The 12,668-nt window shown below is 38.4% G+C and overlaps 1 protein-coding gene across 1 annotated transcript in view; it reads right to left on the reverse strand.

Moving 5' to 3' along the window:
• Positions 1 to 1,486: 1,486 nt before the first annotated feature.
• LOC149844188 (uncharacterized) overlaps positions 1,487 to 12,668 on the reverse strand; it is a 28,157-nt gene continuing 16,975 nt past the window's right edge. The window contains exons 4-7 of the mRNA XM_090000387.1: positions 3,071 to 3,133; positions 2,881 to 2,947; positions 2,699 to 2,811; positions 1,487 to 1,810 (exon numbers count right to left, since the gene is read on the reverse strand). Coding sequence (XP_089856513.1) covers positions 1,670 to 1,810; positions 2,699 to 2,811; positions 2,881 to 2,947; positions 3,071 to 3,133 — 384 coding nt within the window. The 3' untranslated portion in view covers positions 1,487 to 1,669. The remainder of the gene's footprint in view (positions 1,811 to 2,698; positions 2,812 to 2,880; positions 2,948 to 3,070; positions 3,134 to 12,668) is intronic.

Raw genomic sequence — 12,668 nt, forward strand, 5'->3', positions numbered from 1 at the left:
GTTGAGGTATGCTGACCCGCCAACCCGACACGATTGCCACCCCTACTTGCAACTAATGACCTACTACTCATCATCTGATAAGAAAAAAAAATGTGTAATAAAATGTGGAATAAAATTGGGCCACCTAAGGCGGCACGGTAGTCGTGGGCCCCTACCCAGGGTTTTCCTTCACTTCAGCTAGGGTTTCTTCTCATATAAAAAAAATGTGCAATAAAAACTGAAAGAATGTCAACTACCATCGTCACATAACAAGATTTTCAAAGTTTGGTTTCCACTTTCGTACGTTACATGACCAAAGAAAGCTTTACCCTCACGACAAGTTATCAATCTGCCTACAATCACTGCTTTTCAGGTTTTTTAGATAAAGATGTCATCTTTTAAATCTCCTTAAAAAAAGGGCAGATGAAAGATAAGTTATAAGTTATTGTTAACATTAAATGTATCATTTTGTATATATATATACATATATATATATATATATATATATATATTAAGAACTAAGTCAAACAAACGCTAAAAATTCTAATAGCTAGGAGGTTTCTTCTTGTTGCCTATTGAGAGAACGTCGTCTCTTCCTTTTCTTTACTTCTTCCTTCTTTTCTCCTCTATAAATAAAGGGGGTGGGTATGTGTAAAAAGTTAAAAAAATGATGGATGATATTAGGGTTATCTATTTTTTTTTTTTGAGTGTATTGAAGCTTGAATGAAATTTTATTTTATATTTTTTTTAATATTCATTATGAATAAAATTATTTATTTGTATTTTGATATGCATTTTTTAATTCTTAAGTTTGTTGTTTAAATAAATAATGGTTTAAGTCTTGAAGATCATCATGAAGTGCATTGAAATCCTCTACACCATTTAGTGACAGTTATATAGGCATCATTTTTTAAATTCAAACTAGATGCAATTTTCAGGTATAGAGGCTTGCTTGTCTCATAAGAGCAGCTAGTGGATGTCACCTTGTGTTGGGACGTTCCAAGTTCAATCACAATGGTATCATTGTATAACTGCCCCAGCTTGCCTTAAAAAAACAAAATGTCACATACCAATATGAAAAAAGACCCACAAGAGCTTTGCCTTGATGGTTAGGGGCAACCATTGTTTGTCACTTGACACTAGACAAACCATGGTTATAAAACCCACCAAAGGCATCCCTTGCCACAAGGTTAAAGCTGGGTGTACGCCCCTGTAGGCAGAGAGGTCTTCAAGGGTTTTACCAACCAGAGGCCCTCTAATGTGCGACCAATAGGTGGTCTGAGATCTGATTCTCATTGTTGCAACATAACTAGGGAATAACCCTTTTTTTTCAAGTCAGCTCAAGCTTAGTTTGTCCAGTTTGGCCTCATTTCACCTTGTCACAAGCTCAGGACTGAGCTCAAGCTAGGAATGAATCTAAACAAGACAAGTTAGAACAGCCCAAGCTCGGCATGTTAGACGTCTTTAACCAGCCTTAGACTGAGAAATGAACACTTGAAATGCAATGTGGTTAAATGCAACAAATGGAATTATTGGAGACGGTTAAAAATTAGAGAAGTCCAATTCCAGTTTCACAAATAAGAAACAAATCGCGCTCGCGCCATCCTGCAAACAATAGAATATGAATGCACAAGTTCATTCTCCCAAAGAGGACATGATCAGAAAATCTTGACATAATGTTACAATGTGATCACTGGATCAACGAAAGGACTTGTGGAAGCTCTATGATGCTGCTAATTATATGGTCAGGTCTTGCAACAGACTCTGGTATATCAGCAAGCCCATGAACGTTCACCCATACAGCAGCCAAGAAAGCAGCATTCCTTGCTCCCTACAGTAAAAGTAACACAACCAAATGAATTGAAATGATTATTTGAGGCATCAAAGATCAGTGGAGTTTGAGTACACATTGGCAAGCAAGCAGTGGCATAACCATTCCCAAAATTGCTTGAAGAGTCAAATGCAAACATCATGTGTGCAAGTTTTTTGAAAAACTTTGAAATTTATAGGTTGTAGAAGAATATCCTGGGAATAATTTTCCAACAAGATTCTGTAATCCTGCAATCATTTTCCTTGATAAGTTAACCAGTCTTTCTATCATCCTAACAACTATTGAAGTAATAGGTGTTGCATTGGAATGTTGGACTGCTTTCCATAAGAAACTTGCAAAAGTACAGGTCTCATTTTAAGAAATTCCCTAGGTTCCAAAAGTACAAACAAAAAGTTGATTAGTATTCCACCTCTCATAAGATTTATTAAGTACATAGGGACACCTAAAAATACAAGGTACCAACATGGTATTTTATTATGCAGAAATAGCAAACACCCTCAAGAATGGTAGCAATCTTGAAAATATAAAAATCAGTTTTACAATTACATTAGCTTTTTTTATTTTGGAGGAAAACAAAAAGTCAAATACACTTTTCAAAATGTATATAAAACTGCTTTAATAATTTTAGATTGAAAAATAAAAGCTAGTTTTTACTCCAAAAAGCAACTTCACATTTTTTAAAATTGCCACAACTTTTGAGTGTTTGGTCATTTTAATCAGTTGAATGCGGCTGACATTATATAAAGGAAAAAGTTTTTTTGTGTGTGTGCTTTAGCAAGCATTCAACAAGTACTCTGTGTTGTCCGTGACAATACATGCTAAGCACAGATAAAGTTATGATACATACTTATTACATATATAATAAATACAAATGTCTGACAATAATACCTGAATATCAGTTTTCAGGTTGTCTCCCACCATGATAGACTCCTCAGGTTTGCTTCCAATGAGTTCACATGCCTTTAGGAAAATACTCTTGTGTGGTTTCTCATGTGTTTCCTCTATCAAGTACAAAAAAATTATTAGCATCTCTCTCTAGCATCTTTCGAGAAACAAAGGCACTTGCATACCTCCACCAACAAGAATAACGTCAAATAGTTTTGAGGCTTCAGCAGCTCCAAGCTTATCTCGCTGGACCTATAGAAAAAACATTGAACGTAAATCACAAATGCACACCTTTTTGTTTTCCACTTTTTACATCATCCATGGATACTTCACATCATAAATGATTGAGTTAAAAAATTAGATAGAAGGATGAACCTTTGGGTGGCCATTGGTGATTATGCCAGTTTTAATTCCTTGATCTTGTAATGCCCTGACCATCTACATTGAACAATGTTGGACCCTATGAGAATTCAGAAGCCCCATTATTTGGCATAATAAATCACATCCACTGTAATGAAACAAGGAAAGGAAGTGCACATACACAAGTCCACTAAGGGACATGCACATAAGCCACTAAGGGCTAGAAATAACACTCAAGAGCACACACAAGCCACTAATGGGCTTAACACACAACATAAAAATATATATTTTTATTAATCTCAATAATGCTCAAGAGAAGCACACACAACACATGGAAGAGATCCCATCTAAATAGACAAGGGCTAGACCAACTAGCCGTTAGGCTAGAATCTCAATAATGCTCAAGAGAAGCACATACAACACAATGGGAGAGATCCCATTTAAATAGACAAGGGCTAGACCAAGAGTTACCAGTCGAGGAAGCGGGAGCGAGAAGCGATATGGGAAGCGGGAGCGGGAAGCGAGGCACTTTCAAAAATTTAGGAAGCGGGGAAGCATGGGACCACATAGAAGAAAAATCTGAACCGTCTCGAAAGCGACCTAGGAAGCGAACCGGAAGCGAGGGGGAAGCGGAAAAAATGAAAAAATGGCGAAGTGAGGGGGAAGCGTGGGGGAAACGCGCTTCCCATAAAAGGGAAGCGCGCTTCCCAAAAAAGGGGGACGCTTCCCCTCACGCTTCGGAAGCGCGACGTTTCGCGCTTTCGAAGCACGCTTCCCCTTTTGCCTAGGCGCTTCCGGTAACTCTGGGCTAGACCAACTAGCCGTTAGGCTAGTCCAACGGCTAGTTGGTCTAGTCCCAACAGCTACAAAGGGACAAAATATAAAAAATAAAATTAAGAAAAACAAAAAGAAAAAAATACAAAATGTCCTTAATGGGCAGGACCTATTACACCATGTAAAAGTACAAAAATGCCCCTAGAGGGCATGACCTAGTACAAAAGAATAAACACACACACACACACACACACACACACACACACACATATATATATATATATATATATATATATATATATATATATATATATATATATATATATATATATATATATATATATATATATAACATCCTCATCACTCAACTAGTCTGAATAGTTCACCAGTCTGCATGTTGGGATGCCAGGTGCATATCAGCGTTCCATAATCAGAAGCTTGATTCATCACTTTATTTCTAACCACCAATTCCCTATGCAAAGACAACAATCGTATATTCTAAAGAATTTCTGTCCAATCCATCCCACTCAGTAAAATAAAAAACTCAATTGTTAAATTATAGTATATGTATATATCTATTTACATATATAGAGAGACATATATATATGTGAAAATAGATATATATATATATACTCTAGGGGTAAAAGTGTCCTTTTACACTTTCACGCATTCTTGTATATAATATTTTTTCTTTCTTTTTATTTTTCTTTTTTCCTTTTTCTTTTCTTTTTTTCTTTTTCTTTTTTCTCATGTAAGTGGGCCCACATATGAACGTTGGACCTTCCAACGGTCATAGACCATTGGAGGGGCTCCTGTAATGAAAAGAGGCGGAAGCACCAATAGAGCAAGTGTCACTCTTTAAGAGTGATCACTAGAGCCAAGAACACAAACACCGAATGTGCACACACAAAACTCTCAAATATGGAAATGACTTAAAGTCATAAGTTGGATATTATTGAAGAAAGGAAGAGAGGGGTATATAACCCATACATTTAAGAGGGGAACACCTCCTCTATTTATAGAGGAGGAGAGCACAAGAAGGGACCACAAGGGGGCTCCCTTGTAGTCGTTGGGAGCTCCCAACGGTCAGAAATCTGACCGTTGGGGCCCCAACGACTACAAGAGTGGGGCCCCTTGTGGTTCAAACAAAAAGCAAAAAAGAAAAAGAAAAAAAGGAAAAAAAAGGAAAAACAAAAAACAAAAATATAAAAAGTACATTTGCAGTTTTACAAGAATACCCCTATCGGGTATTTTACTAAAAGCAATATGTATATATATACATATATGTATATATATACTTATATATATACGAATGTATATATATAAGTATATATATATATATATTTTAACACGCCCCCTCAAACTTTACGGGGAGAAGACCGAAAGTTTGCTAAGGAGGAACATAAATCGTGGAGTTGGAAGCGCTTTGGTGAAGAAGTCAGCTAGCTGATATTCTGAGGTAACATATGGTAATGAGATAGTCCCTCTGAGATATTCGTCTCGAACATAATGGCAATCCATCTCGATATGCTTTGTCCGCTCATGAAAGGTGTGATTGTTGGCAATGTATATCGCACTTTTGTTATCACAGCAGAGCTTGGTAGGAGTGGAAATGAGGACGCCCATGTCAGCAAGGAGACTTCTAAGCCATACGATTTTCATAGTTGTCATCGCCATAGCCCGATACTCAGCTTCAGTAGATGATAAGGAGACCTTCTGTTGCTTCTTGCATCTCCACGAGATGAGAGATTCACCTAAAAAAATACAAAGACCCGTAATTGAGATACGATCATTGGGATTTCCTCCCCAGTCAGCATCAGTAAAAGCAGTCAATTCAAGAGATGAGGAAGAGGATAAGAAGAGTCCCTTGGAGATGGTATTTTTGATATATCGCACAATTCTCATCACGGCCGCCATATGAACCGTGGTAGGTGCGTGCTGAAACTGGCTCACTGCATGAACCGCATGAGCTATGTCAGGACGGGTGATGGATAGATAGGTGAGGGATCCAATTAATTGACGGTAGGGAGTTGGATCTTCAAGAAGAACCCCATCTTCAAGTCTTAGTTTCGCATTGATAACTTCGGGAGTCTCAACTTTCTTTTCATCAGATATTCCTGATTTGGTACAAATTTCAGCAACTAACTTCATTTGAGATAAGATGTATCCACGTTCAGAATAAGCCACTTCAATTCCTAAAAAATATCGCAAATAACCAAGGTCAGACATATCAAAGGTATCTTTTAGCATAGACTTAACATCATTTACTCCCTTTTTGTCATTCCCAGTGATGATCATATCATCAACATAGTATTTTACGATAGGGGTATTCTATTGATGAGATATGTTGAAGTTAGAACCGCTTCGGTCCAAAAGGATTTTGGGATATTTTTTGAAATCAATAATGCACTTCTTTTTCTTAATTCACACAGTCACTGCAGGTCCCTTCTTCTTCATTCCTTCATAGTTGGTTACTTCTTCTTCTTCATTTATTCACAGTTTACACAAGAAGGCTGAATTCGTTTCTTCTGGTACCTATTTCTGTCATAAGCTGCGTCACTCTATTCTTTGTTTTCAGCCACATTCCTGTCATAAGCCTACAAATGGATTCTTCAGGCAGTTCTAGTCTTTCCTCCAACTTCCTGGGGCAACTGGTTTCGGAAAAACTGAATACAAATAACTATCTGACTTGGAAAAGGCAGATTACCCCTTTTATTCGCAGTCAATATCTTTCAGGTCACTTGGATGGCTCCACTCAAATACCTCCGGAATTTGTCACCACCGAAGAAAAAGAAGATGGAGCAATGTCAAGCACCATCCGCAATCCTGTATTTACTGCTTTGATGAAACGTGATCAGGCTCTCGTCGCATATATCACTTCCACACTGTCGCAAGAAGTTTTGGTTTCTATCCCTGATGATTGCACATCTAAAGTATTGTGGGAAACTTTAGCTCAAACCTACTCTCAGATATCAGAGGCTAAGGTGCTATTTCTCAAGCGTGAATTTCAGCTTTTAAAGAAGGGAGCCATGACCATTATTGAATTTTTAAATCAAGTCAAAAGCATCACAGATCAATTAGCCCTTGTTGGATATCCAGTGTCCGATAAAGAAAAGGTGCAACAAACACTGAATGCCCTGGGATCAGAGTATCATGTACTTGTCACTTCTTTATTATGCTTGCCTTCGTTGCCCAGTTTTGAGGAATTACGTGCTAAACTCTTCCAATACGAGATGTCTTTGAAAAGCATATCTGATGCTTCAGCAGGGCAATCATCTACGCATGAGATTCTTGTCACAGAGATGTTTGCTGATCGTACACGGGGAGGGCGTGGCAGAGGCAAGGGAAATCCAATTCAGGGTGGACGTGGGATACTACCTACACCAAATTCTAATGCCAATTTTTCAAAGAATGTTCCCACATGCTACCAGTGCAACAAGCGAGGTCATATCAAGGCCAACTACTGGTTCAACCCACAAAATCGGAATAGAATGCAAAACACTAGAAATGTTGGTGCATCAGGAATTGCAGGTACGTTCCGAGTCAGTGAGGATGCTAAGGATCTCCTTCTATCTGCTATGGCCAACTTGAATCTGAAGCAAAATGATGATGGAATATGGTATGTTGACTCTGGGGCAGCAACCCATGTCACCGGTAATGCAGGTAAGTTCTCTACTATGACTCCCTATTTTAGAAAATCTAATATTGTAACCGGAGATGGGACTCACCACCCTATTTCGAACATAGGCAATGTCGTCATTCCTTTGTCTAAGTCATCCATTCCTTTATTTGATGTTGTTCATGCACCAAATATAAAGAAAAATATTGTATTTGTTTCCAAGCTTGTTGATTCTACCAATTCTTCTGTGGAATTTACTTCTACTTCTGTCTTTGTCAAGGATCTTCAAACGAAGGAGATGTTCGCTAAAGGAGAGCGACGTGGAGACATGTATGTCTTTAATGAAGATCCAGCCTCCAGTGTCCTGAAGCCCCAGTCTGATCTCGTCCTCAAAAGTGTCCTAAGTACATCCAAATGTAATAAGTCAGATCTCTGGCATTCTCGTCTTGGTCATTGTAGTCAAGTCTTTATTGAAAAGTTAGTGTCCAATGGTCTTCTTTCGGAGTTTGTTTCATCTTTATTGAGAAATAAAATATGTCCCAGTTGTCAGGTCTGCAAAAGTCATGTACTTCCCTTTCATCAAATAAATAAAAGAGCTTCTATCCCTTTTGAGATAATATGTTCAGATGTTTGGGGCCCAGCTCCTAATCCTTCCTCTTCTGGAAGTAAATATTATGTATCCTTTATTGACAGCTTCTCTCGTTTTACCTGGATATTCTTTATGAAATACAAATCAGAGGTTTTTTCCATTTTCCGTCACTTTCATGCCTATGTTAAAAATCAATTCTCTCAAAATATCCAAATTCTCCAATGTGATGGGGGTGGTGAGTATTCCTCTAAAGAATTTTTAGATTTTCTCCAAGATAATGGGATGCATCGTAGAGTTTCTTGCCCGTACACACCACAACAAAATGGAATCGCTGAACGTAAACACAGACATATTGTAGAAAGTGCAATGAGTATGATGCATGGGAGTAACTTACCCATTAGTCTTTGGTCTGAAGCCTTTCACACTGCCACTCATGTGATAAACCGCCTTCCCATGCCTATTCTTGAAAATCAATCTCCCTATTATGTTCTCTTTGGTGCACATCCTGATTATAATGAGTTACGAGTTTTTTGATGCACATGTTATGTTCATATTGACAAATCCATGAGAACTAAATTCCAAGACAAAGCCTCTATATGCCAATTTGTAGGTTATGCAGATGAACACAAGGGTTACAGATGCTATGATCCTGCCAATAAGAAGATCAGAATTTCCAGAAATGTTGTTTTTGATTAAAATAATTTTCTGGGAAAAGAAACAGGTGTCAATCGTGAACCTACTGGTTCAGTTGCTAATTGGTATGATCCATGGCTTAGCGCTGAACTTATTTCACATGCTGCTGAGCATACTATTCTGCCTCCTGAAAGCATACATGGTGAGACAGTTTCAGATGATGCATCACAAGCAGAGTGTCTAAGATACAAAGGAAATGTGTATACCAGGAGATCTAAAGAGCAAACAAATGTACCTACTGAAGAACACATTGCATTGTCTAATGACAGAGAAGCACCAAGAAGATCAGGCAGGATAAGGCATCCTATTGAAAAGTGGGTTAGTTATGACAACTTTTCTATGGACTTTCAGATCTTTCTATCCCAGATTGAAAAACACGATGAACCACTTGGTTTTCATCAAGCTATCCAATCCAACAAATGGATTGAAGCGATGAATGAGGAGATCGAGGCACTTCATGAATGTCGAACATGGGAGATAGTTGGCCGTCCTCCAGATAAAAATGTTGTTGGTTCCAAATGGGTTTATAAAATTAAATATAAACCGGATGGTAGCATTGAACGGTACAAGGCGCGTCTTGTGGCCAAGGGTTTCACTCAAGAATATGGTCAGGATTATGATGAGACATTCAGCCCAGTGGTGAGAATGGGAACTATTCGCATTATACTTGGCCTGGCAATTGAACATGGGTGGATCCTCAGTCAGCTTGATGTTAAGAATGCATTCCTTCATGGGGACTTAAAGGAAGAAGTCTATATGGAGCAACCTCAAGGTTATGCAGAGGGAAGCCCAAAAGAATATGTATGCAAGTTAACCAGAGCTTTGTATGGATTGAAGCAAGCTTCTAGGTCATGGTTTGAAAGTTTTTCCTTAGAAATCCATAAACATGGTTTCTTTCGTTCCCAACTTGATCATTCTCTGTTCATATATAGGAACGATACCACTGTGGTTTTCTTACTCATATATGTTGATGATATTGTTATCACTGGTAATGCTCCAGACCACATTTAGCGAATTAAAGTTCTATTGAGTATGCGGTTCAAAATGAAAGACCTTGGGGAGCTGAGATATTTTCTTGGAGTAGAGGTAGATAGACAAGGTGATAAAATGTCATTAACTCAACATAAATACACTCTTGATCTTCTGGCTAAAGCAGGAATGACAGATTGTAAACCTCTACCCACACCCAGTGTTGTTAACCAAAGGCTCAGTATTTGTGATGGTGAGTTATATCCTGGTGCAGTCAAGTATCGGAGTTTAGTAGGTATGTTACAATACCTTACCTTCACTAGACCAGACATTGTGTATTTTGTCAATCAAGTATCTCAATTCATGCATGAACCAAAGACTGGTCACATGGATGCTGTCAAACGTATCCTTCGCTATCTCAAAGGAACGGTGGGTGATGGACTCACATACACTCAGTCTTCATGGAAATCACCAAAACGTGACATACTTGCCTATACAGATGCAGACTGGGCAGGGGATCCAGATGAGAGAAGGTCTGTTTCAGGATACCGTGTTTTCATTGGGAGAAATCTTGTCTCATGGAGTAGCAGAAAACAGAAGGTTGTGGCAAGATCTAGCACAGAGGCAGAGTATAGATCTATGGCAGCTACCACAGCAGAAGTGACCTGGATTAGGCATCTTCTTACAGAGATGGGAGAGGATATCTCAAATTCGACACTTATGTGTGATAATAGAAGTCTATACAAATTGCATTCAATCCTGTTCATCACAGTCGGACTAAACATATTGAAATCGATCAACATTTCATCAGACAAAAGATAGCCGACAAAGAGATTGAACCAGTTTATGTGCCTTTAGAAGACCAAGTTGCCGATATGTTTACAAAAGGTCTTACAAGTCATCGCTTCTGGTATCTGAAGAACAAGTTGCATATGGTTCAACCCCATGCACAACTTGAGGGAGGGTATTAGAATGTGGAATATGGATTGGATATGGATCCGATATCGGATCCATATCCATCCACAAGTTTTACTTTAGCTGTATTATAATGTAACATGTGTTACTTATAAGGGGCAATTTTGTCTCTGTAAATTATAATTGTAACCCTATACTAATAAAGGCACGAGTGCAGCAACCAAAGGATTAAGGGCTGCCGACTTCTCAAGAAAGGTTTTCTCTCTCTCTCTCTCTCTCTCTCTCTCTCTCTCTCTCTCTCTCTCTCTCTCTCTCTCTCTCTCTCTCTCTCTCTCTCGTGTTTTCACATCTATTATGTGCCTATGCTTTCTTTCCGCAAGACCATTTTGTTGCGGAGTGTTAGGACAAGAACGTTGATGACAAATTCCATTTTCTTTTAAGTAATTTTGAAAATCATTAGACATATATTCACCTCCCGAATCGGACCTAAGAATAGATAGATTTCCCAAAAATTGATTTTTAACCATTGCATGAAAATCTTTAAAGAATGAAAAAACTTCAGATTTGCGGCTTAAGAAGTATATCCACATAAATCTAATGAAGTCATCAATAAAGACCACATAATACGAAAAACCTCCTTTAGATAAAATTGGGGAAGGTCCCCACACATCGGAATGAACAAGTTCAAATGGCCGAGTGGCAAAATAACTTCTTTGAGGAAACGGAGTAGCTTTAGATTTCCCAAAAATGCAATCTTTACAAGTCATGTGATTGCCTTTACAAGTATTGTTCAAAAAAGGGAGAAGAGACATTTTTACAAAATTTGGATGACCAAGTCTCTCATGCCAAATTCCAATACTTTTGTCTTTAACAAGATTGCAAGATGACTTAGATGGAAGCGTCAAAAAGTCCATAAAATAGATATCACCCCTTCTATGGCCTTGCCCAATCAGCTTCTCTGACTGGAGATCCTGCACGATGCAATCTTTAGGTGAGAAAGAGACTTGGCATCCATGGTCGGTGATTTGAGAAACGGAAAAAAGATTTAAATTAATTTTTGGAACAACTCTTACTTTAGGAACAAAAAAGTTTTGAGAATTTTTGAAGTCAAGTGTTCCAATACTTTCTATTTTTAATGACGTTCCATCGGCCGTTGAAACATAGGAGGACATGGGTTCGAAAAAAACATTGGAAATGGAGGTTTTATGAGATGTCATATGGAAAGAAGCCCCAGAGTCTAGTATCCACATACCTGGAGGTGATGAAGAGTAGGCGATGGCGGCTCCGGATGTTGAAGGAGAAGACTTGAGAAGGTGTTGGAGGACTTCGGAGATATGATTAAGAGTTTCTTTGATATCTCCTTCTTTGGTACTTTCTTCCTTCTTTGGAGAATTTTCTCCAACCGCGGCAACCTTTCCTTTAAGCTTTGGACAAACCGGTCTAATGTGCCCCGGTTCATTACAATAGTGGCATATGATCCCCTTTCTAGGCCCATTGATATTTTTGTTAAAGTGGGGAGGTCTATATGCTTTAACATTTGATCCGGGCATATTAACGGCCAAAACTTCATCATTCCTAATGCTCAAACCAAGTCGAGTTTCTTCTTGACATACCTCGGCAAGAGCATCTTCAATAGGTAGGCCTTTGCTTCTATGGAGAAGAGATGCCCTCACTTGTTCAAATTTCGGGCGAAGCCCATGAAGAAATTGAAAAAAGTGCTCCTTTTCAATTTGTTCCCTTCTTAGTTCAATGTCTTGTGGAGCAACCCATTTGGGCTCAAGAAGGGCAAGCTCATCCCAAAGAGGGGTAAGAGAGCTAAAATAGTCCCGGACACTCATATCCATTTGTTTGGTGAAACAAATTTTTTCTTGACAAAAGAATTGTCGAGCAAGATCCTTTTGGGTATACATACCCTTAAGGAAAAACCAAGCCTCATTGGCTCTTCTAAACTTGGCAATATTGGCACAATTTTTAAGATCTACATTGTTCATAAACCATGCCAAAATTTTGGCATGGTTACTTTCCCAATCCTCGATTTTGGATTGATGTTCATT

This window comes from Nuphar pumila, chromosome 3 (assembly GCF_984573655.1).
Source record: "Nuphar pumila chromosome 3, dmNupPumi1.hap1.1, whole genome shotgun sequence".
In the NCBI taxonomy this organism is placed as follows: domain Eukaryota; kingdom Viridiplantae; phylum Streptophyta; class Magnoliopsida; order Nymphaeales; family Nymphaeaceae; genus Nuphar; species Nuphar pumila.